The following is a 24,477-nucleotide window of genomic DNA, read 5'->3' on the forward strand; positions in this document are numbered from 1 at the left end:
AGCCCTGATAAGGGTCTGACTTGCGTATCACTGAACAGATGACATCCGCGGATGCTGCCTGTTTACACTGCCTGTAAAAGTGTCTTTTTAAGTTTTACTCGTACATTGAGAATGATGGACCTTAAGCAACTTTCACAGCACACATTCAAACTGACAATGATTTACGCCATGTGCACGTGAATTTATTGTGAAATGCGAATGAAGTGAACTTATAAGAGAACAGATTCACAATATAGCTAGATACAGTTGGGATTTAAGATGCACCCTTACGGTGCCTACTCCAATATCTCTTTAGGTAAGCATACGACACACGTCTAGGAGTGTCTTCTTTTATATCTTTTATATTACGATTGTTTATTTGTTGTAGATTTCGCCAACGCCACCTAGATAGCACAAGGAATTTTTCACTCCGATCCATGACGTCTTGTTGCTGGCCCGACTGCCATGGAATCTAATGGGGATGCTCCCGAGTAGGCAACAGTGATTTTGACGTCACTGCTTTCATCCCGCCAGCTTTGTGAATGGAAATTTCGGGCCAGTGGCGTGACGTTATGGATCGGATTGAAACGGCCTTGTGCTATATAGGTGGTGTTCTTTTCGCTCGGTTTCTTTTCTTCTTTTTTACAGTTAAGTAGTGATGCGTTCTTACCACGCACTCTTGCTAATCACACATATTGCTTTGATCGCGAGCGTTCGTACTTTCAAGACATTGCCATTGAAACACTCACATCTCAGCCTGAATGGCACGCCAGGTGATAACTTTCATGCGTCAGGCGAGACTTTTGGCGCTTGTAAAGACTGAGACTTTGTAATGTAATTTGGTGGTACAACATTCGCAATCACGGAATAAGAAATACGGTGTAAAGACTAAAAGAGTAAGAGTATCGACAGAGTAAGAGCATCAAACGAACTTTATCTAACGCCACAGCAAGTCGCTCACAAGAGACGAGAAAAAAAGACGGTAAAGAAATAACACGAAGAAGGAAGCGGGCAACATCACAACTGGTGCAAGTGCAACCGAGACGGTCGGCGCCTTTCACCTCCAAAAAAAAAAAACAGAGGGCAGCAAAAAGTGCAGATGACGTCTCCACTCAGTGCGTCAAGAAGAAAAAGAGAACGAAAGATGCGCCGAATTTTCCATTTTGTGTTTGACGACTACGAATGCCACAACCGCCAAAAGCATATGCCTCGAATGAAAACGTACACACGAGACGAGAACAGAACAGAAGCGAATGTAACAAGACGATGTGCATCGAACGTGAGTAATGCGTGCTCCAATACTTTTTTTTTCGTTTTACGTTTCGATTGTCACGCTTTGCGCATGATGTGGAAAGCAGTCGGAAAGCTTTTTATTAGAGCCAACACAACGACACCGCGAGCTCACGAGGCAATGTGTTTCGAGCAAGATAAAAAAAAAAAAAAAGATTGGAGTACACAGAGCTGTAAGTCGCACCACGTGCTCATTTGTTATGCAGAAAAACGATGCGTGTGCGACGAGTTTGTGGAAGGCATGCGCCGGGCACGTGCATTAATTAATGCTCGACAATGCCTGTGGCACATTGGGTGGACAATTTGAAGAGTGTCCTCAGGTGTCCTCCTCAAAGGTTTACCACTGGTCTTCTTTTTCGAAAACCAAGTGCTTTTTGATTGGCTCCGTCGACCCGCACGAAGATACCTCTCCATTATTTGCTACCCTATGCTTTGTAAAAACCCGCATTTGATACGACGTAGGAGCGCTTGAATGCTAAAAAAAATCTATTTGATTGGGATACAAATACTTTAATGTAACAGCATTTGAGTCATACCAAATGCCCAACTTCTTTTTCTCTGATCCTGAAAGCAGATAGACAAACCATTAAGAAGAAATTTGGCTAAAAAAGCTGATTATATGTATAGCGATTTGAAAGTCCAATAAACTGGGCAGCTTTTGAATGAGGATAAAGTAAGAAGTCGTCACAGTTACTGGTTGGTCTACAACCGGCTTTCGAAGCTCCCGGTGGGCTTAGCGGACACAAGGCGCTTTTTATTTTCGTTGTGTGTCCAGGCGAGGCCTAGTTTCAGCTTACTGTGGACGTCCCATAGCCGCCTTATCAAGAAACGAAAAAAGCGATGGGCAAGGCCTCAGAGATGCCAATATGTCGGTTATCCGCGAGACCTTCCGCAGTCTCCTAAACGCACTCCGAAGAGAACCGAACATGCGAGTCATTTGTTGACGGAAGAAGATATTGCCATTTTAAGAAGAAGGTTTAGCTCGGGCCCCAACTTCGATTTTTCTATTTATATACGCGTAAGATGCAGCAATGCTTTCATTAAATTTGTTGCACTGAAGAGATTAAATTAAACCTTAGCAACTAAACGGAACAGAGTTTCGTTTCAAAGACTCAAATTCTTTACAAATTCCGCCAAAAAATGGTAAGCTTAAAGACATATATGTATATAGAGAAACATGAAGCTCACAAAACTGTAGCTTTGCATCAGGAAATTATAATAACGTTCTGTAAACTGACCCTGTTGGAGCATCTCAAGTGGACCAACGTGATATATGAATTTGAAGCCTGCATCGAATTGCACAGAACGTATACGAGTGCTTTCTTAAATTCCGACTCAGCGATTAGCGGTATATTTCAGACAGTTGTATAATACATAGATGTTGTTCACAATAGATGCATATAAGGACATGTTTATAGAATTGTGATGTCTTTTTCATATGATGAGTTAGCGTTGCAAATTTGATACTAAGGATATTTGCAATTTTGCAACATAAAGAAAAAAAGACTGACTGATTAAATTAATATTCCACTAGCTACAGCTACTTCATCTCAACTTCTTTTAAACACAACAAAGCTAATCGAAACAGGCATTAGGTTGCCTACAAAAACGATTTCTCCGTTACCCGATATCGACACAGGAGCTCCCGAGCTAATAGTTCCTCTTAAGTGAGCAAACCCCAATCCGGGCGATTACAGCTTTACATTGCTAATATCATAGCAGGCTTCTTCGAGCATTACGTCAGATACTCGAGCATGTGCCATAGTGACGTCGTGTGCCTATAGTTCAGTTTACGTACACAACGACTACACGACCACAGCCTAACTCGACGGCTCAGGCGTTGCATGACGACGCTCGAACACCCTGCCAATTGCGGAGCCGTAATGCAACGCATTCACGCTAAAGCAACATTGGACAGCGTTTGACAATCTCTTTCTTTTCCTATACATTTATTTATTTATTGCGCTGTCCAGCTCATACATTGACGACACAGGGTGCTCTGAACAGTGTCGTACTCGACTCATGCATTCAGCATGAACGGAATGGGCATGCTAAACTTCGAATGTCACTCACCTTGCTTACTTCATTAGTACTAGGGGGTTTCCTCTGAAAAGAAGTGCCGAAAATGGTGTTTTTGCGGCTTTCAGGGATGACGACTTGGGTGTAGTTCTGGTGCGGTTGCACGCTTTTGGGAAATAACTGCCGTTAACTAGGAGTACTCTTTAACACAGAAAAGGTTTCATTAAACAACAGTAACATCTTTAAAACACAAGGTCTCGCAGTTTTCAAAGCAAGTGCTCTCCGAAATAAGCAAGCACATAACGTCTAGAAGTTGATGAGCTCCACGAAACATTCTGCGCGGCACGTTAACGAAAAGGGACGACGACGATTAAGCATGCAAGCACACATAGGGCTGCAACATCTGACCCCTACGCTCGAGCAAACAAAAGCAATAAAGGAGGACACCGATGCCAGTTCCAACATAGAACATGTGAATACCGACGTATACGCTTCCCTTGGGATGATGTGAACGCGCCTGACGGCTGTACAAAAGCGTACCGAATAGTTTTACGACGCGAGATAACTTCGAGAACGAAGACACACACAAAAAAATGGTAAAATACAAACACGCTACTGGCATAAACATAGTTTTACAGAACGAACCCAAACTCTTGCATTGCTTCAAGCTCATATGCTTACGCCTAGTGTTGTAAGGCACGACACTCCACCTTGTCACACTATAATGTTGTCATATCGTCCTATCTCTTGACTGAGTATAACGTCACCGAAATTCCAATGACACGACGCCCGAAAACTGTTCCTGTGTCTACACGTTGCGTGCGCAAAATGGAACACAGACGTTGGCAGTTCGGTTGCCACGGAAACGCGCAAAAGATTTAACACCCGATAGCTGGCACTGGCATTGGCGCCAAATTTCTTCGGCGTGTACGCAAGCCAACTTCTAGTGCACTCCCAAACTGAAACGAGCAAAAAAACCCGACTCTATTTCTTTTTTTATTTGCGGAAAATAACCTCCCTGTTCTAGAGATCTGCCGGTATTCTTTGAGACAAGTAGACTGTGATTCGCTATTTCCTACGTGTAGGAAATATCAAATCGACAAGAGAAGGAACAGCTCGCAAGGTTAAAGACTTCGCCAGGCCACGACAGACACTCTATAGGAGGGCACAGGCACGGAAAACGTCACCAGAGCACATAGCGTCGAAGCTTCAGTCTCTAAGGCAACTAGGCCCAACTACAACACCTTGCGGCTTCCACAGGCAAGTAACCAGGACATGCAGAATGCTGCATCTCATTCATTTCTTCAGCACAGCCCACAAGACAAAAAAAATAGTTCGAGCCAGAAGAAAGCAAAACAAAAAAGAAGGAACGCCAGGCCGCTCATCAGTCTCTACAAGGTCACCGCCCTGATGTCAGAAAACGAGAAAATTAAAAACAAAACCACGTGCAGAGCTTTTGGGACAAGCTGAGAATACAGTGAACGTAATACAAGCGATTGCTGAGGCATGCACACGGTAAAAGAACTAAGGGTAGCAGCCTTCGCCTTCGTATGGATGCATCGAAAGAGCAGCATTCGCTAGCACCGAAAACCCTCGGTGTGCGCAGATTCGAGGAAGAAACGAAAAAAAAAAAAAAGAACGAACAGTCTCGAGAAAACACCAAAAAAAGAAATAAAGAAACCGGTGAAAACGAAACAAGAAAACAAACAGTGATGATGAACGAGTGAGATTTACCTTTTGCAACGCCGCCACATACCATTCAACCAGCTCGCTCATGTGCTGCGTCATGAGAACGGGAATGCGAAACGTCACGATGACATTCCGCTCGCAAAAAAAAAAAAAAGTGGGGGGTAGTAAAAAATGAGAGCACCAAGCTCACAAGTAGCTGGTTACGAAAAAAACCGGGGTTCTTTTTTTTTTTTTGCGATGGTTTTTGTAAACGCTGAAAGCCCGCTCAATCGTGTGGAAAGAGTGGAAAGCAGAAGCGATTAAATTTGTAAGCACTGAGTGGAAACAGGGCCCAAAAAATGGTTTCGGAGACGGCCCAAAAAAGAAAAAAGCCCGGGTGTTTTCGCGTTGTCATGGCTTAGAGTGGGAGACTTCTCGCGCATCGATATCACATTTGTTGCTCAATAGACAAAGCAGTTGTACAAATGGTGGACGAAATATTCACAGCAGTCCTGATGGGACTTACCAGTTTCATAGACATATTGACTTATAGACAACAATATATTTATGAGGGATTCAAGGACTTCTAGCAGAAAAAAAAGAAAGGGAGGGTCAACACACAGAGTTAGCAAAAATGTTTAATTGGCGGACAGGCTAAGCCCCCTTCTTTTGACGGCTGACCACTCCTCAACTCTTGAGCTTCAAGAGCAGATTGGGTCTGCAGTATACCGCGTGGTGGAATGTGCGGACTAGAGGACTCCTATATTTTGATGATACACCTGAACGACTCCAATACGATAGCATTATGACGTCCTATCATTCCATGATCATGCACCGACATTTTCATGAAGTTCCTCCACATCCCTTAGTCATCTACGAAATATTGTGGACTATGATGTACTGACGTTCCTTACCAACCACTTCGTTCTCGATCTGCTGACGTTACCTACTATCCTCATTACCGCGTGATCTGCTTATTATGTCTATTCATGAGGCATCATTTGTAGTATATGTCTCTAAACCACAGTGGATATTACGCACCAGCGCCAGTAGCACCCCAGGACGTAACGCAACACGATGACTGCCGTTCGACACGCAAAGATCGTGATTAAACAGCACGCCTGTTTATCATTCTCGGTGTCTTTTTCCCATTGCAACCTTTGCAAGGCCGTTGTTATCGAGCACAGGTGCCAAGGTCGGCCCACCCATGCTTTTCATTGCACCGCCGCCGGTATCGGCCCACTGAAAGCTTTGTGTCGATATCACCAAAAATACCGGTGACTGCACGGTACAACTCTATCGCATTAACAGAAAACAGACGGGTAGTCAGCACGGAAGTCATTACAAAGACACGCAAAAAAAAAAAAACAGCCACAACTTGCGATCATGAGACTCGAACAGAAAGGCATCTTCGAGTCTACTGATAGTGATTTGCGACAGGAGTGAGGTGGAAATAGTGTGAAACAATCGCGCGATGTTGAAGGCCTAGTTTCTTGAAGTACTTTAAGAGGAAACGTTAAAGGGTTCATTGCTGCGTTTAAGGTCCTAGAATATGTCTTACAAGCAGCGTTATGCTTGACTTGTACATGTGTCCTGCTACAAAAAAAAGAAAAACTGCAATCTGCTGAGTTATCGAACGTTTTAGGATAGACTTACTGCTCTATCACTACCGCTATCGGTGCTGCTTGACACATCTGCGCATGCGCGGCATCGATAAGGTAACTCGCGCCTGCTAGGCTAGTGACAACCATGATATTGCTGTAACGCCATGTTATAGTACCTTGCGGTTTATTAGCTACAAAACCTTGTGGTTTATTATCACTTGTCTTTCTACAGCTTCCATCTCTCGATTAGATCGAATATGCAACGCCGAGCGCACGAAGACCCAGCGAAACGCTCTGCCCCCGCGTCTGCAGCGGCTTCCCGAAATCTGCTTTGTCCAGGAACGAATGCCACACAAGGGAAAGTGCTTAGAAATACCGTGACACGGACAGAACAGTCATGTTGAGTGACCCGCGGAACTTCAATAAGTTCCGCGGGTCACTTTTGCAGTTCCTTTACGAAGAAGGCTTGCAGCTCATTTATTTAACTTTAACATAGACGCCACGTGGTAACCACTTGTAGTCACGTGTACGCGTTCATTCTTTTCCTTTTTCCATTTCCCCTTTTCCCTGCTCCCAGTGTGGGGTAGCAAACCGGACGCTCCTCTGGCTGACCACGCCACCTTTCCTATCCTATCCTTGTTCTCCCTCGCGCGGAAAAAAAAAACACTGCAAGGCTCTAAAGCCCCTTAAACTTCGTAAAAGTAGTGCCACGCTTTGAAGAATGCCGCCTCCTCCTCGCGCGCTCTGGTCGAGGCCGACGCCGCGTCGCTATTGGCCTAATAGCATCACGTGGGCCCTCGCACCGTGCATTAGCGCCATTTTTTGCTTGACAAGTGTCTACGGAGTGGCGAGGAGCGCGTGTGGGGCGCCGTTGCTACGCTCGAGCAGTGTAGGCGGCGCCATGGTCGAGGAGGGAGCGTGAAAGCGATCAGAAACGAGGGAAAAGGGAAGACGGAGGAGGAGTGCGTCACTACCTTACAAAGCTTAACGGGTTTTACAAGGCTCAATTCAGCAGCGCTCCCTCTCAGGTGGAAGGAGTGCGCGCGTACCTTGACGTACGTCCTCTCGGTGTCGACCAACTCGAGGACGACCTTGCGCAACCTCTCCACGTCAGACATATGCTTGCTCGCCTGGCCGATCGAGGCGGCTCCGGGCACCGCGCCGGCAGCCGCCACCAGCGGTGGCTGCGCCGACACGGGCTGCTGGGCTGCCGCGGCCGCCGCCGCCGCGACCGCAGGCAGCCCGCCGGCCAGGCTGGACCGCCTCCGCTCCACGGGCACGCGGCAGTACTCGGTCACCTGCTCGGCGGTCTGCGGTTTCCCCGGCCGGGTTTTCGGGTGAGGGCTATGTGGTGGGCTCGGGGCACGAGGACATGGGGTATACGAGCACGTGCACCGCAGTGGCGGGACGGAACGTGTTTGACGTATGCGATGGCACACGCTTCTGTTCAGAGCGCTAGAGACTGCGGGGCAAGGAGAGAGTGATCACGGAGCAGCGCCGCCAGGTTCGTTCGTGTGATTTCCGCTAGTAGCAAACATTGCCTCTCAAACCAGCCAGCAACGCACATGTATCGGTTTACTTGCATCGCAGTGTAGCAATTCGGCGCTCCAGGCAAATGTGTGGACGCCTGTAGACAAGACTCATTTACGACTGCGTAAAACGCACACGCCGTCAGTTCCGGTAGGGTGCCTTAATGCGCGAGCTTAGAGGCACGAACCCTATTTCAGGTGCAGGCGTGGCGGCCGGACGCGGTGCTCTAGATAGTGCACCAATGTGTACGAGCACTCACATCGTGTGTACACCTCGAACAAAAAAAGTAAGCCGAAATACTTTGAGCTCATCTTGAATTCATAGTATAATCGTCACGTCTACACCTACCTTCGGGCGTTTTCTTTATCTCGCGGCACTTACTACTTTCCTGTCAGGAACGCGTGTGGCTCAGACACGCGCGTACCGTTCACAACCTGAATGTAACGGAATCGCAGCGTCAGAGGGCATGCATGCTGGATAGATGTCGATTATCATGGGGAGCAAGATAAGGTCCCAAAAGGTGAATTTTTTTTTAAAGGAATGCGGACATTGCTCATTGAGAGCGGCGACGCTAATTCGCCAGCGCAATCGTTCTACCCGCGCTCTGCGCAACAGCGAACGGGTGAAACCTGGAAGGGTCTGTGCTTTCTGTTCCAGAGCGCCACATATATGCACAGTTCCTCCTGTTATACCAGAAGTTGCATGCAGGTGGCAGCCATCTTCCGGCGGGAACTGCGGGACAAGATGGCCGAACGAACTGACGCGATCGAGAGTACACCCTAAAACAACATTACACCCTTTGCGTTGTATCTTGCCACACAACAATAAACGTCATCTGTCTTGTCTGCATTTCCTTTCTTTAGCGCTGTGAGCCCGGAACTTCCCAGTAACACACACACAGAGTGTTTAAGAGCGTTAAAACGGTTGCACCCTTTGCGGTGTATATTTGTCCCACAACGACAATCGTCATCTGCCTTGCTTGCATTTCCTTTCTTGAACACTCGGCGCTCGCTACTTTCCTGTCGAGAATGCTGCGTCACACTGATAACGTGCATGCCGTTCGTGACTGGGAAGTACCGGGCTCGCAGCGTTGAAGAAAGGAAACGCGGGCAAGACAGATGACGATTATCGTTGTGGGAGAAGATACGCCCCAAAGGATGTAAATTTTTCTAATAGTGTACACTCTTAAGAAAAATTAACCCTTTGGGTTGTATCTTGCCACACAACGATAATCGTCATCTGTCTTGTCCGCATTTCCTTTCTTTAGCACTGCGAACCCGATACTGCCAAGACACGAACGGCATGCGCGTTATGAGCTGAAGTGAATGTGCGTATTATCATCCGGGAGCTGCGCACAGTGGTAATCGCCTTTCACCTCGTGGAAAGAGGGAAACACGAAGGCGGCTTCATTTAAGTCCCCATTCTATGCGCCACAAAAGGGACTGCGCTCCGCGGTCCCGCGAGCGTAATGAGGCGCACTTCACGAATAATTTCACGGTAGTTATTTAAACCTACATGACCATCTTGAAGTTTACAGACACAGAATTAGACTTTCATGACGGTTCCTTTCAACGGTTCTATTAAAAATGTGCCGTAAAGTGCAAAATTATTAGAAGCCAATTGACGTAATTTGTTTAGGTAGCGACTGAATTGCCTTGCTCTATTTTTTTTTTGTTGCAAGTAATCAACGCCAGGGCACGCGATTTATTTATCCGCAAGGACGTAATTCGAGTAAATTTTGTAGGCTTTAAGAAAACTTTCGAAGCAAAGAAAAGAAAAAAAAACACACTCTACATGTCTTCCTCCACAGTGCGCGTGCTTATTACGCACGATACATACTGTATTGAGATTCACAGAAACACGTCGCACGGTTCGATCAGTGCGAGTAAAAAGAAAGTGAACAGCCACGGTGTTCTGTCAACGGGAAGCGTCAGTCTATTTGGTATATATACCGCCCTATATCGTGCCGAGTGAAACGCTCGCAAGTGCCCGAAAGAGGAGGCAGAGCGCGTACCTTTTTACAAGAGTCCTCGATGACCTTGAGCAAGCTTTCTATCTGATCGCAAGAGAGGCCCGACTGGTCCTGCGGTGGCACCGGCGACGGCGTGGGCCGGCCCGATGTGTCCGGAGATCGCTCTTGGGAGCCTGCGCGAACAACGGGACAGAACAGCTGTCGGGCGACGACATCCGCTCCGCGCCGAGATATGTGTCACCGTGAAAACGACGGCAGCAGGGTGCACACATTAAGACAACGCGTGTGACTTTGACAACCGTGCGGTACTTTAGAACAAGGAACACTTCATTGGTGCTAGGTCGTATTCAAGTACCCCCCACCCCCCCCACCCCATATATATATATATATATATAGCGAGCTCGTTATCTCGGAGGGCATGGTGCAGACAATCCCTAAACACTTGAGGAACACGCACGTGTGAATGTGCGTGAAATAGCTCTTTGTCGTTCTCCGCTCTCCTCAACTTTAAGAACCCTCTTTCCCCTTTGCAGAGTAGTAAATCGAATGCAATCCTGAATAAAACTGCGTGCCTTTCCTTCTGTTAATTCTGACGTTCGTCACCGTATCGTAAGCGGCTGTAGTCTGCGACAAGCTAAGAAAGCAGTCACAAGTACACCCCTGTCCAACTCTAAGATAATTCGTATCTATGCGACAATCAGATGGTGGATGTTTTCTTGTGCGATCGCTCTATCAGTTAGGTAGTAGCGCGGCCAATGGTGCATGGTCCCCGGATTCGATGCCAAGGCAAGTTTTCCTTCAACTGCGGAGCCTTCTTTTTCAGAAACTCGCATGGGTATCTTTTCTACCATTGTGGTAAACTCTCGGGTGACTGACAATACTCAACCCTTTCACACGCAAGCAAATTACATTCGATCGCATCCGTGACGTCGCGAGCAGCGGAGGTGAACATCTCTAAACGTCGGCGACCTTCAGGAACTGGTGGGCAAACGCAGAACCGTTATGTGGGCGGAGCTTGCGATGAATCCCATAGGTTGTCACAGAAAAAAAAGAACAATGCAAGCGGAGCCTTCTCTACGCAAGTATGCCCGAACAGAAGACAGTTTTAGTTACACGTACGTAGAGGCTTTGCGTACGCAGAGTTTCTACGTGTGAGCAGTGTGCATGCGTACAACGTAGCGGGCGCGCGCGCGTCTCACGGACGTACGTGAGATTCAATTCTTTGCGTGCGTTTCTTGCGCACGTAGACAGCTTCGCGCGGGAGTTCCGCCAGCGGGCCGCGCGCGCGCAGACGGCTCGCATCGAAACACGGCGACAGGATTGAATTGGCTACCGCCGTGTTCACATTTCCCGATAGATGGAGCTACGGGGTCCCTCTTGGCGCGTGCGTCGCGTACGTGTAGCTAAAAGCGTTTCAGATGGCGTGCACGTAAGGTACATACGTAGGCTTTTCACGTTTGCGTACGTGAAGCCTCTACGTACGTGTAACTAAAACTGTCTAGAATCGCGGCAGCGGGAGGGAGCGGCGCCGAGGTGCTCACCCCAGATGGGCGAGGGCACGATGAGCTTCCCGATCATCTCGTCGCTGAGCACGCTGTCGCTGGGCGGCGGCGGGCAGACCAGGGATTCGATGTAGTCGTCCGTGGTGCGCATGGCGCTCGCCAAGTCCGGCGGCTCGGTGCGCGACGAGCGCATCATCATGCAGAGCGAGAGCTCCTCCTGCAGCACGCACTCGATGTACATCATGTCCAGGTCGCTCACGATGGCCCCGTTGATCACCATGATCTCGTCGCCCTTCATGAGCCCTGCGGGTGCGGACAGAACGCGCGCTCCAACGTCTGATGTACCGCGCACGGGGAGCGTGCCACTGCGAAATAACTTACACTCTAAGAAAAGTTTACACCCTTTGGGTTGCATCTTGGCACACAACGATAAGCGTCATTTGTCTTGACTGCATTTCCTTTCTTTGACGCTGCGAGCCCGGTATACTTCCCAGTAAAGAACGGCATGCGCCTTATCAGCATTACATAGCATTGCCGACAGGAAAGTAGCGGGCGCGGCGTTTTCAAGAAAGGAAACGCAAGCACAGCAGATGACGATTATTGTTGTGTGGCAGATATGCACACCAAAGGGTGTAAACTTTTTTTCAGAGTGTATACCATTACAAATCAATAAAAGTGTCTATAATCAATAAAATTTGTCTATAACTCGTACCCGCACACCCAAAAGGGCGTAACAGGGCGCAACTTACTCACAAAAGGGTCTCGTACACGTACACCCGAAAGAGTGTTAGTGTATGAGTTACACCCGAGAGGGTGTAACTCGACCAGGATGTTACTTACTCACGAAAGGGTGTAACTCACATCCCTACACCCAAAAGGGCGCAAGGATGTGAGTTGTAGACAAAATTGCACCCATAATCATTTAAACGGTGTACATTATTACGATAGAGGGTTTAAGTTAGCACGGTACAGACGCACTATTAGTCGAGACGTGCAAAGCTGGAAGCGACACTGATGCGAAATACCGAAACTACCGTGCATGCTACGTACGGCTTCCTAACACGTCCCCGATTTCAACAGCGGCTGCTCTAGGCCATAGTGTATGTCGGATTGGTAATGCCTTCTAAAGTAGCCAGAAGTCTTGTCGTGGCCACTTTCAGAAGTTCTTCCCTGACATATAAGATGGTCCAAATAAGAAAAAAAATAATTTGAAACCAGTGACGTCACACTGACGCGCGATTATTTCCTCCAGTTTGGGCGGGAAATTAAAGAAACAATACTTGATTTTCTCCACTGATAACAAATATTGTTTTGACGGAACGGATAACTTTATAAGCTGATCCAGTGTCGCCTTTTAGTGTCCGTAGCGTCTTCGTCCCATCCAATGCGTAGGTTTAAACGTTTCGACACCCCGAGTCGTTTGTACGATGACAGACAAAACTGCATATCGAAAGAAAGGTTTTTGCCGATCTTCAGGTGAACGTCTGCAGGCCGTCAACGCGCCGACGGAGAGTTGTTAACAGCGTCAGTCACTTTATTAGAGGTTGGATTGCTCAACATTTTGACGACACACACAGAAGAGTGTTTCTCTTCTGCGCGTCTCGTCAAAATGTTGCGCATTCCGACCTCTAATACGCTACACCAACACGCCCAGTCTTCAACCTTGGCAAGTGAGTCACTTACCCTGTTGATGTGCCAGACTTCCTTCCTCCACCCTACTGACGTACACGCAGAGTTCGTCCTGGTGATCTGTGTTCTCCACCAACTCCGCTTCGACGCTGAAACCGAACAACTGGTCCAGGGAACTCCGGGAAAGCCCCACTTGGTATAGCACCTTGGCGCAGACCTCTAGGCTCTCGAAGCTCTGCGAGACATGAACATCGTATCCTCAATTAGGTGAAAGACTGCCTAAGGCACCGAGATCACTTTTAAATAAAGAATAAATCTCAATTGTACTTCATACCAAGGAGTCACTCTGGGCCCAAAACAAAGCTACGTGTAGGTATCCGTCTTCGCTTGTCTTTCAAGCCCAATGAGAGTCGCAATGACGTGTCACTCATTAAACGCGCTTACATGTACTGCCAAATTAAATTCTTTTGTAAGCATTGTACCACAGACGCCTTCTAACATACACTTTTTTCTTTGCGCAACACAGAACTGTTTAAAAGCCGCGTGTGGCAGATAGGGTAATTCTAGCCCTTGAGATATATTACTCGAATGGGCGGACACGACTAGCACGAAAAATAGAAATGAAAGCTGTATCAATCAACAAAAATCACAAGCAAAATATTGGATTGATCATTTTACGACACACACTGCAATTAACGAATTGCAGACGGTTAGTCTGCAAGGCATATCCAGTTGGAACGACTTCGAACGATCGCACGGGTTTCGTTAATATGCGCCACGTAACTTGCGCTGAAAAACGCACTAGCTATTATTCCACTTTTTCTTTTTCCTTTTGTCGAACTACCGTTTTACCAATTGGAGCACCAAAGTAAACACGACGCTTGTATATTTCGTCGCAAATCTCGTAACTGGCGTCATCCTTACTGCGTGACTGCGCGACATTACTGCGAACAACATGTAGCAGTTCTCACAGTCTCAGACAGTTCCTTCTTCTATCCCCTCTTCCTTTTTCTTGCTTTTCGTATGCATTTCGTGCACTTTTTTTCCTTTCCCCATTAAAGGGTGGCCAACCAGAGATATCCTGTGGTTAACCACCTTGGATTTTCTTAGCGCTCAAGCCTACATTCGCCATGTACACATAACCCCGGAGAACAAGGCATCTCGCAGCTGCCCTAGAGCTTGAGTGTGCCGAGATTACCGGGCCACAACCAGCACTCACCAGGTTGTCAAAAATCTCGGTTCGCGCCGCCACGTAGCAGTCGTCCGAGTCTTTCCTCCTACGGAAGCGCAGGAAGTGGTCGTTGGGCGACAACTGCCTTCGGCTGCAGGCCACCCAGAGAACTTCTTCGACGGTCATGTTGTCCCGAACTCCCACTATAACGGCCTGTCAGAGGGACGGTAACAACGGCGAATCAAAGAAGGAGCCGCGAATCCTTTCCAGGTAACCGCTGTAACAAACTATCGCCGGCTTACTTGATTATCTGGCAGGTTGATCTTGACGCTTTTTTCCCCTAAGGCAGGTAGGTCTAGGCTGCTTTGTAGTGACGACGAAGGCATGCTTAGAAGTCTTCTGGAACAAACGGGCAAGGCATAAGCACAGAGGAAAAGAGTTCGTCGACTCTCATGGCAAACTCGTCGTCAGCGCATCGTGTCCGGCGCTATCATTGTAAGTCTAGCGTCGCTTTGCTTTCTGGCCACAAAGCGAGCCTATTAAAAGTTCTATACTTCATTCAATTCCTTCCGAGGTATCCCCGTTTCTTTACTGTTCCTACACTGCAAGACTACAGTACGCTACTCGAAGGCACTTGTGAAAACAGTCTGGCGCAACTCACTTGGAGCTGTTGGACCTGGAAAGTGCAGCGCGCGACCTCCGCTTGGTGGCGCCCCGGCCCGAGAGCAGGTTTGTGAGCAGCGATGGGCTGCGCGCGCAGATGTACGCGTGGAACGAGGACACGGTGAACACGCCTAGCTTGTTCAGCGTCGCCTTGGTCGCCTTGGACACGTGCGTAAGCAGGTTCTGCGGAACACAGCGGGCCCCCAGTCATATAGCTCAGAAGAAAGGCAACATGGTCAATGGACGAAAACATTCTCTCTCGAAAACGGCAATTTCTATTACGGTACTTTTGCATGTTGTGTGTCCCTTCTTCGATCGACGTCTCGTCCTTGTGCGCGCAAAAGTCTAATAAGAAACTTTGGAACGAGTCGTCTCGCTTATTCTAGCTTTGCTCCGTATTAGAGAGCGTTATTTTATTTAAACCCGTTTTACACTTCCCACAATACCCTGCTACCGGTGACGTGCTTGGCAGGATGGGTGGATGAATGAATGGATGGATGGTATGAGTAGCAGCAACGCTAAAAGCGCCATCTTGTGATCATTCGTCTAACGACAGCGCGTTACTAAGGTTTTAGTGTTCTACGTGCATTCTCTTCGAAAATAAAGAAACGCACTGCATGTTGACGGTTATGCAGCTCCCGAGGCATTACACCAACAGCTTTATAGAACGTGATTGATCACTGCTATAACAGCTCGGTGTTCTCTCTGGTTGGACTATACGCCACAAGAAGGCGCCACCGACACGGCTGCTCGTGTCTACGTCCAAAGGTAACCCGCCATTTCATGCAAGCGAGGACAAGCTAGCGATCGCCATTCTGTGCGCACGCACCTTTGGGTTAGGGAGTTCGGAGACCTGTAGCGAGGCCATGTAGCAGCGCAGACGGAACTGCTCGCAGTGTAGCCTCTCCAGGTTCTCCTCCCACTGGCCAATCTGGTCCGACAGAGTCTGCCGGGACTCCTGGTCCACCACGACGGTCAGCTGGAGCTCAGCCATGTGCTTCAGCTTCGCGTCCTGCGAGTCGCGGGGCGGGCAAGCGACACCAGAGTGGCGCGTTACTGAACGCAGCACGCGCGCTCAGAGAAGTGGATGCGTGGTTCTCCGTTACCGTGCCTTCTGAAAACCGCAATATGAAATGGTTCGCTGCACTGGTGGCATTCTGCAGTGCAGCTTCCCGTGGCAATATATGCGATTTAAGCAGTGTACAGTGGACAAATGGGATCAGAACAACTTCCCTTTGGCCGAGTTGGTGTTTACTGCATATCATATTGACCGCACATAAAGACGGGGACAGAGGGAGAGAGCACATAGAAAGCACGCCCGTGCTGTTTATGTATTCTCTCCTTCTGTCCCCGTCTTTATTTGCGGTCAATATGACATGCGGACAAATGGTGAGCTTCGGCCTAACCTTCACCAGATGCGGTATGGAACAAACATTCTGTCAAGTCATCATCTTCATCAGCCTGGTTATGCCCACTGCAGGGCAAAGGCCTCTCCCATATTTCTCCAACTACCCCGGTCATGTACTAACTGTGGCCATGTCGTCCCTGCAAACTTCTTAATCTCATCCGACCACCTAACTTTCTGCCGCCCCCTGCTACGCTTCCCTTCCCTTCCCTTGGGATCCAGTCCGTAACCCTTAATGACCATCGGTTATCTTCCCTCCTCATTACATGTCCTGACCATGCCCATTTCTTTTTCTTGATTTCAACTAAGATGTCATTAACTCGCGTTTGTTCCCTCACCCAATCTGCTCTTTCCTTATTCCTTAACGTTACACCCATCATTCTTCTTTCCATAGCTCGTTACGTCGTCCTCAATTTAAGTAAAACTCTTTTCGTAAGCCACCAGGTTTCTGCCCCGCACGTGCGTACTGGTAAGCCACAGATGTTATACACTTTTCTCTTGAGGGATAATGGCAACCTGCTGTTCATGATCTCAGAATGCCTGCCAAACGCACCCCAGCCCATTCTTATTCTTATGATTATTTCCGTCTTATGATCTGGATCCGCGGTCACTACCTGCCCTAAGTAGATGTATTCCCTTACCACTTCCAGTGCCTCGCTAGCTATTGTAAATTGCTGTTCTCTTCCGAGACTGTTGAACATTACTGTCAAGTACGTAAGGAAAATTGGTCGTCATGGCTCAACCTCGGTCGCGAGCTGTCATCGTAGATCTCGCATTTTTTTTTCCTATTCTTTATTCCTTCTTTGCTGGCCTTTCTGAGAAGGGCCTAATGGCGTGATGGTAAAATGAGACTTAAGTCGAATCACACTTCACCAACGAGCCAAACTTTCCTCTTTCTTTCGCTCGTAATGGGAGGGAGAAACGAGAAACCTGCTATTGCAGCTGGTAACCTAGGTGCACTCATTCACCTTTACTTGTCACTGAACCCGCATATAAACCCCACAGCCCTAATGATATCGCTGGGGGAAGAGGGTACGTGACAGCATTGAGAAACTGCGCCCCACTAACCGACTCAATTTCTTTCTCTAGCCTGAAGATCTCCTCCTGGAGCAGGTGTAGCGTCCCAGTGCGACCTCGATGCCTGGCGAAGGCCGCGGCACAGGCAGAGTGGATGCTGTTGATCCAGTTCTCCAGCTCCACTTGGCACGGCGCCTGCGCACATCAAGAGCGTAACGCATCAGCGCAGGCAGTCAAGGAAGCACCTGCTTCTCGTGCACGTATACCGACAGGCTTCCCCTGGTTTAATGCGGCCACGGCGTACAATTGCTCCCCCTTGCATAGTGTTTCACCGCTTTGCACTTCTTGCCTCTCTTGCGTTGAGAGAGGGCGCCCCGCATTGCGCGGCCGCGCAAGGTGAAAGCTACGTGATATTGCAGAGAAGCACTAGAAGACAGGTAACAAAATTAAAGACAATAACAAGGGACATGTGACGCTTCATTGCAATGTCGAGTAATCGCCAACCAGGTGGTCATCAGGTCCATAGAAGCCACAGCTATAGAGTGTATAAAAGAAAAAGAAAGAAAGCAAGTGCCGTGTTACAGGAGGTGAGCACACTGCCCGTGAGTCGCCTTTTCTGCGTGAGAATACTTTAGTTACCGACGACAAAAGCGAAGCCTATGGCAAAGGTGTGCAGCTCTGCATCGCTGTCAGCGGCCGACAGGCGTTTACTCTTTTCGCGACACACTGTACCTCTCGTGGGCGTCTTGTCTCAAGCTATGCAATGTTTCGTGCGGATAAAAAAAAACGAATTGCAAAACCGATAAGCCACTTTTATTTTTCAAATCTCGTGCACACGTTCGCGCTGGCAAATCAGACCTGCGAGAATCCGCAAGGTGAAATGAGTTTCGCGAAAGGTAAGAGTTGGCGTCCATACGAAGGAAGCACCAATATGCAAAGAAAACACCAAAGAAAAACTGGTATCTCAGAAAGAAGGCTTCGTAGTCGAAGAAAAAAAAATACACCCTGGGTCCGTGATCGAAACCGGTACCAACGGTTTTCCAGGACGGTCGATTTGCTGTGCGAGATAACCAGGAGGCGAGCGCACTGCACAGCGAATCCAAATTAAGAACAACTTTTCTGTACGCATGCACGCACTGTTGCTTGACACGCACTATAAACACAGTGGTGCAGTCGCTAATTGTGCCGAGGTTAATAAAAAGGCGTTGGGGGGGCAAAAAAAAAAAAAGGAGGTGTTCCCCCGTTCACCTGAAAGAGGTAGGCGTCGCCGAACGCCGTGCTCAGGCAGAATACGTAGTCCCTCTTGGGGTGCTCGGGCACCGGCTGCATGACTGCGCCGTCGACGATGATCAGGTGTTTGGGTGTCGAGTCAATGGCCCGGCCGTCGCGGCTGTCGCACGGGTAGAAGAGTAGCGTCGTGCCCTTCAGGCACACCCAGTAGCCTTTCCAGCCACGTTTCCGAGCCAGCTCCACCTGCCAGAGGGCAACGCATCGCGGCAAAGTTGTTACGTCGCTTAGTTTATACAGCATGCTAGTCGAGGGACCGGCAATATGACGTAAATTGTGTAGTTCCTTCTGTATTTCCCCCCTTTATGCCCTATGAGGGCAGTAAATTTGAATAAAAAAAATGAATGAATGAATGAATGAATGAATGAATGAATGAATGAATGAATGAATGAATGAATGAATGAATGAACAGGCTAGGCTACACAGAGCACCCAAAGAAAACGCGTGAAACAGTAGATGTTTACGACACTGTCTGTTTGTACAGTGCCCTGCGATGTGGATTACGTCGATGACGTAGCGTAATTGTCGTTACTCTATAACTCCGGAAAAGCAGGGTCACAAATGGTTGGGCTTCGTTGCCACTTTTTCTCCCCTGAGGTTATTTGCTTGCATTCAAATAGTTTCTGCTCTCCCCTTCACATTTTCACCATACAATCCACGTGTTCGTCCATTAAACTGCACTGCTGTAGCAAGCAGGAATCAAGAGCAACTTGTCCAGCCTAAAGTAACACTGTCGCCTTATTCCAACCAAATTATCATCTTAACTGACCTTCTATCAAAACAGAAGCTACATCACATTGTAGGAAAGCCCGAAAACACACACAAACAACAAATGAAAGGCAAAGGACAGGCGGTCGGAGAAGCGACGCTCGCTTCCAATGTCAACCTTGTCGCGCTTCGGAAGCAACGCAGACGTAGCGCGGCTACTTGCACACGCTTTTCTTCTTCCCCCGTCTTTTCTCGTCCTCGTGCAATTCTTTCCTGAGAGCTGCGGCGGACACTCACAAAGTCCGTGAAAAACTGCAATTAGCGCTTCACGTTCGCGAAGGTTGGGTGCTTGCGCAGCGTTCTAAAATTTCTAGTGCGTGGAGGGCGTGGAAGAACGCCACACGAAACAAAATAAAAATTCCACGCACCTTGGGAATCGCTGCGAGCGAATCTTTCGCGTCCATTCCGCCGCGGTGACCGACCGAGCGCCGGTGCATGTCATGCTACCCGGCCCCGGCACGCATGCTGTCTCTACTATGATGCGGCGGCCTCTGATGGCGTCAGCGCTTGCGCCAGCCAATCAACGCACGTTACTACCTTTCCACCCTCACCACTCTTTTCTATCCCTTCCCCCCTGTGCAGCACGGTTGAGGCGTCCTCATCTGAGAGACAGTTACTGCGCTGCACTTTACCCCAATTCTTCCTTCCTCAAATAAGAATCTCTATCTCTCTCCACCCTTCTCCAGAGCCCAACCGCCACCTCCACAGACTACCGCTTCCGAAACTTGTCGGACACCACGAATAAAGCTTCCTTTCAAATGAAACTTACGCCGTAACGCAGTTCAACCACCGCACACCGGCCACGATTAAAACTTAGGCGACTCAAAAACAACAACAACAAAGCTTCGCTTAAAATATGAAAAAAAAAGAAACTGATACGTAAGTTGCAGAATGTGACATCGGCGCAACCTAAGACACACACGTACATCCAATGCTTGCTTTCAAGCTAAACTTTTTTCTTTCAGACTGATACTGGAGTAATTTTTCACGCCAAAGTCAGCGTTGTATGCAATACGAGTATATCTCTATTTGTATCGCTCTCGTGCTATAAGTGTTCACAAACCAACTTGCTCGACGCCTGTTCTCGCGCATCTACTGATGGGAACGGGGGGGGGGGGAACGAAGTAGGAGAGAGAGAGAGAGAGGGAACGATAGCTAGAAAGGGGGACGAAGAATGAGAGAGAGAGAGAGAGAGAGAGAGAGAGGGAGGACGAAGAAAGAGAGAGAGATTGGAATGCTAATACATGATTATAAAGATCACGTATTTGTATCGGGGAGGCGAGAGCCCGTCAAGCTGGAAACCTATCTTTTTCTCTCTGCCTCCAACATCCTTGGGATGGAAAATAAAGGCATTATTATTATCATTACTAAGAAGGAGAGAGAGAGGGGGGAGGGAGGGAGGGAGGGAGGGAGGGAGAGAGAGAGACGTGCCTGGTGTCTCCTGCGCAGTAGCCACTTCTTGACGCTGAGGAATCCGGCCTTGCGCACGGCGCCCGTGCAGTTGAAGGAGGCCGCCGCCGCCGCGCCGCCGCCGGAACCGGCGGCGCGAGAGCCCGAACGCGGTTCGCCCGTCTCGTCCTCGTCGCTCACCGCCGTCGTCAGCGACAGCCGCTCGTCGTCGGACATCTGCGCGTGCCGGGAGAAAGAAGACAGAGGGCGCGTTTCGCTTACACATCGCTCTTTCTTTCCTATGACTCATCAGAACGAGAGAGAGAGAGAACTGGACGGCTGTATAGCGTCGTCTTTAAGAGACGAGTCCACACGGTTCCACATCTGTAGCTACGGCTGGTGCGCAGATGAAAACTGGCACCACATATCACTGATTAGACTCGATAGATCGATCGATCAATAAATAAATAAATAAATAAATAAATAAATAAATACAACAGTAGTGACACATAGCAGAATATGTAGGAGGAGGTCCCAAGGTTACACAGCGTTGACTCTTGTGCGCAGACCACAGACTATTATATTCATAGATAAAAAGAAAGTATTATAGCGAACAAATGATAAAGACTAACATCAATACACTAGAAATTACAAATAAAAACACAAATAATATTTCAGTGGTTAGCATGAAAATCACCATGAAACACAGACACAGTTGGAGAAATTAACAGAACGCCGTAGTGTTCGTACACTACATGGGGTGCACAGCACATATAAAAACCTTATGACAAGACCACCTTCCTCATCTCGCGCCCCCCCTCCCCCCCCTCGCCCGCCCCGCCGCCAAAATAATATAGTGCAGAAACTATCGGACAAGTCAATGTCAAGGAACAGCTTGCCGGTAGACTTGCTGAGACATGCTACTGAGGACACTTATGCTTTGTTTTCCTGGCTAATGCTGCAAGGCGAAAGGGTGTGGCGCCGCTGCCACTGCCTCAGAACCACAGCTAAATTAGCCCCATGGTGATTTTCTTTCCTTTCAGCAAATTCTTTCTTTCTTCTTTAAATGATATTTTTGTATTTATATTTCTACGTATCCTGTCACGGCTGCTTATTTTTATTTTTCTTGTCGGATAATGGAGGGCTGAGGAACCCGTCAAACTACTATCGATATTTATCTCTCGAATCCCCTCCCCTTTTGTGAGCCGGATATAAAGCTCCTTCTTTCGTTCATTAACTTATTCATTCATTCGATCCTATTTGCCTTCATTCTTTCCTTTTTTCCTTTATTACTTTCGTTCTTTTTTTTTCTTTCTTCACATATTCCTTAACGTATTCCGTTCTTTCCTTCATTTATTTATTCTTTCCCCGTTTTCCTCTTTCTTCTCTATTATTTCGCTCCTTCCTTTCTTCTCTTCTTCCGCCTCCCTTCCTTGTTTCCTTTTGTCGCTCAATCATTTCAATGGTCGTACTGGCTTTTGTACTCTCATTTTCGGCTTTATTCGCTCTTTATTGCGTTTGTTTGTTTTTTGTTTCGTTAGATGTTCGAGAATGGTTTCAATCTCTTTAGCACCGTCATTCAAGATTTAATCACCGCGTTTGCTTCGGGAAGCTCTGAAGGGAGGCGAAAAGATCAGGTCCACGCAGACGATGAAACATGCCGGTTAGAACGCAAGGGGAAAATCACTTCGCCACGGGAATGGACGGATCAAAAACACGCACAAAGAACGTTGAATGCGTCTCGTGTTCCTTCATAAAAGCGACAAGCGTTCTCACCAGGTCAGTGGTGGCCGTTACTTAAGCCGAAATCCGGGCATGACTGTATTTTCTCCACTTTTCACTCATTTTCCTCCCCAAAACTTCGTTCAGTCGAGCGAGACGTTGATTTGAGTTCTTTACCTCGAGATTCGCAACACAATTGGCACTGTGACTACGAATGTTCTGGGCAATCGAAAGCAATTCGTTGAATAAAAAAATTCGTAAAATATGGCTTCGTTAAGTCAAGGTTCGACGGCATATGGAAAGTGGACCGAAAAAGATGTCAGGAAAAAAAGACAGAATGCCAAAAAAAGACGATATTACCCGGATTTTTTTTTTCACTTTACCTTGGTACTTTGTTCCGTCTCTTAGTCACTTCAATGTACGAAATGATGTAGAAAACGTTTCACGCCTTATATCTTTCACTTCTCCTGCCATATTTTAGTCATTTCAAGATGCCTCATCGCTGTTTTGCGCTTTTTGCTAATCTACAAATGTTTATTTGCCCCGTACTTTGCGCACGTTCTTTGGAGAAAAAAAAAATTTGTCCCCCTGACGAATTCCGCCGCGGGACTTTCATCCGTGACACCTCCGTTGTGCTATCGTTTGGGGAAACCAAAGAAAAACAATAAAATCTCCAACCTCAAAATATGCTGCAGAGCACCAGTGGTTCTGCCTAGCAGAGACGCAAACGAGAATGGAAGCAGCTCTCTCAATTTCGGTAATAGACGCGGGGTTAAGAGGCACAAGCTCGCCCAGTGGCGCAGTCGATACCTCGGGTGCCCTTTCAGCGGTGGGACCACTCGCGTAGGCACATCGTGCGCAAACTATTTCGGAAAAGAAAAGAAAAGAAAGAAAGCAACAAAGGAAAGCGTGCGCTGTTCACAGGCTAAAGATAAAAGGAAAATAACAGAACGAAAGACAGAATCGGAAAATCGTAACGAGGGCATGGTTTATATCGATCGGTGGCAAGCAGCCAGCCAGCAAACGTCGCGTAGCGATTTCTCTTTGTTCGCTTTTCGTTCTTTCTTGCTGCCATATATAAGTGATCCCCGGATACACCGGCAAAGACCACGCGCACACATAACGCAAAAGAAATGAAAGAAACAAATAATAAAACACGCGAAAATATGTATTACAGAAGGCATAGGATGAAGAGCAAACAAACCCGGGAACGTGTCCCTGCACTGCGTACCGCCAAGAGTTCAAGCGATGCACTCGAACGCCGGGGCTTAACGGAGCGCGGTTTCCAGAGGCGATCGCGCTGAACAACGGTGACCGATGATGACGACGACGAGGAGGAAGCTTCAACGGGACGATGAAGAGCGACGGCAGAGCGCCGCGGCGATCGTCAATAAAAAGAAATCAAAACGCGACCCCGACGACGAAGATGTGCAAGGAAAGTAAAAGCGTCGGTCGGGGGCGCAGTGCACTTGCCGGGGGCGAGGAAGTATCGCGCGCAGTAATAAGGAAAACAAAACAACGCTAAAACAAGACACGGGGCGAGAAGAGGGAAGGAAATATTTATGTATTGTTCGATATCGGCATACCCAGAGAGAGAGAGAGAGAGAGAGAGAGAGAGAGAGAGAGAGAGAGAGAGAGAGAGAGGTGGATGGACGAGTGCTGATCATTAGAGAGAAGCCGTTGCGAAACTGTGGAACTGATGCGGGATCGAATTCGGTTGTATGCATGCCTGTAGGGAGATGACTACTGCGGCACCAGGAGTGAGAATGTGTCGCGGAGCACCAGCGATTTTGCGTAGCCCCCCCGGGGCCTCTGATAATGACACGCGCCGAGCTGCAGCCGCTCGCGTGCCAGTGACAGCT

General features: G+C 48.0%; 1 protein-coding gene across 9 annotated transcripts in view; it reads right to left on the reverse strand.

The window, feature by feature from the left end:
• Positions 1–24,477, reverse strand: part of sif (guanine nucleotide exchange factor still life) — a 213,069-nt gene that overhangs the window by 15,299 nt on the left and 173,293 nt on the right. For 4 of the 9 annotated variants that reach the window (XM_075695932.1, XM_075695933.1, XM_075695934.1 and 1 more), the window contains 13 exons: positions 20,936–21,130; positions 18,698–18,922; positions 17,501–17,644; positions 15,857–16,039; positions 15,026–15,210; positions 14,667–14,763; positions 14,413–14,577; positions 13,248–13,428; positions 11,604–11,867; positions 10,105–10,235; positions 7,610–7,870; positions 5,023–5,067; positions 3,343–3,375 (listed from right to left, as the gene is read on the reverse strand). In XM_075695932.1, coding sequence (XP_075552047.1) covers positions 3,343–3,375; positions 5,023–5,067; positions 7,610–7,870; positions 10,105–10,235; positions 11,604–11,867; positions 13,248–13,428; positions 14,413–14,577; positions 14,667–14,763; positions 15,026–15,210; positions 15,857–16,039; positions 17,501–17,644; positions 18,698–18,922; positions 20,936–21,130 — 2,109 coding nt within the window. The remainder of the gene's footprint in view (positions 1–3,342; positions 3,376–5,022; positions 5,068–7,609; positions 7,871–10,104; positions 10,236–11,603; positions 11,868–13,247; positions 13,429–14,412; positions 14,578–14,666; positions 14,764–15,025; positions 15,211–15,856; positions 16,040–17,500; positions 17,645–18,697; positions 18,923–20,935; positions 21,131–24,477) is intronic. The other 5 variants (XM_075695937.1, XM_075695930.1, XM_075695938.1 and 2 more) reach the window with 3 other exon arrangements.

This window comes from Dermacentor variabilis, chromosome 6, assembly GCF_050947875.1.
Source record: "Dermacentor variabilis isolate Ectoservices chromosome 6, ASM5094787v1, whole genome shotgun sequence".
Lineage (NCBI taxonomy): Eukaryota > Metazoa > Arthropoda > Arachnida > Ixodida > Ixodidae > Dermacentor > Dermacentor variabilis.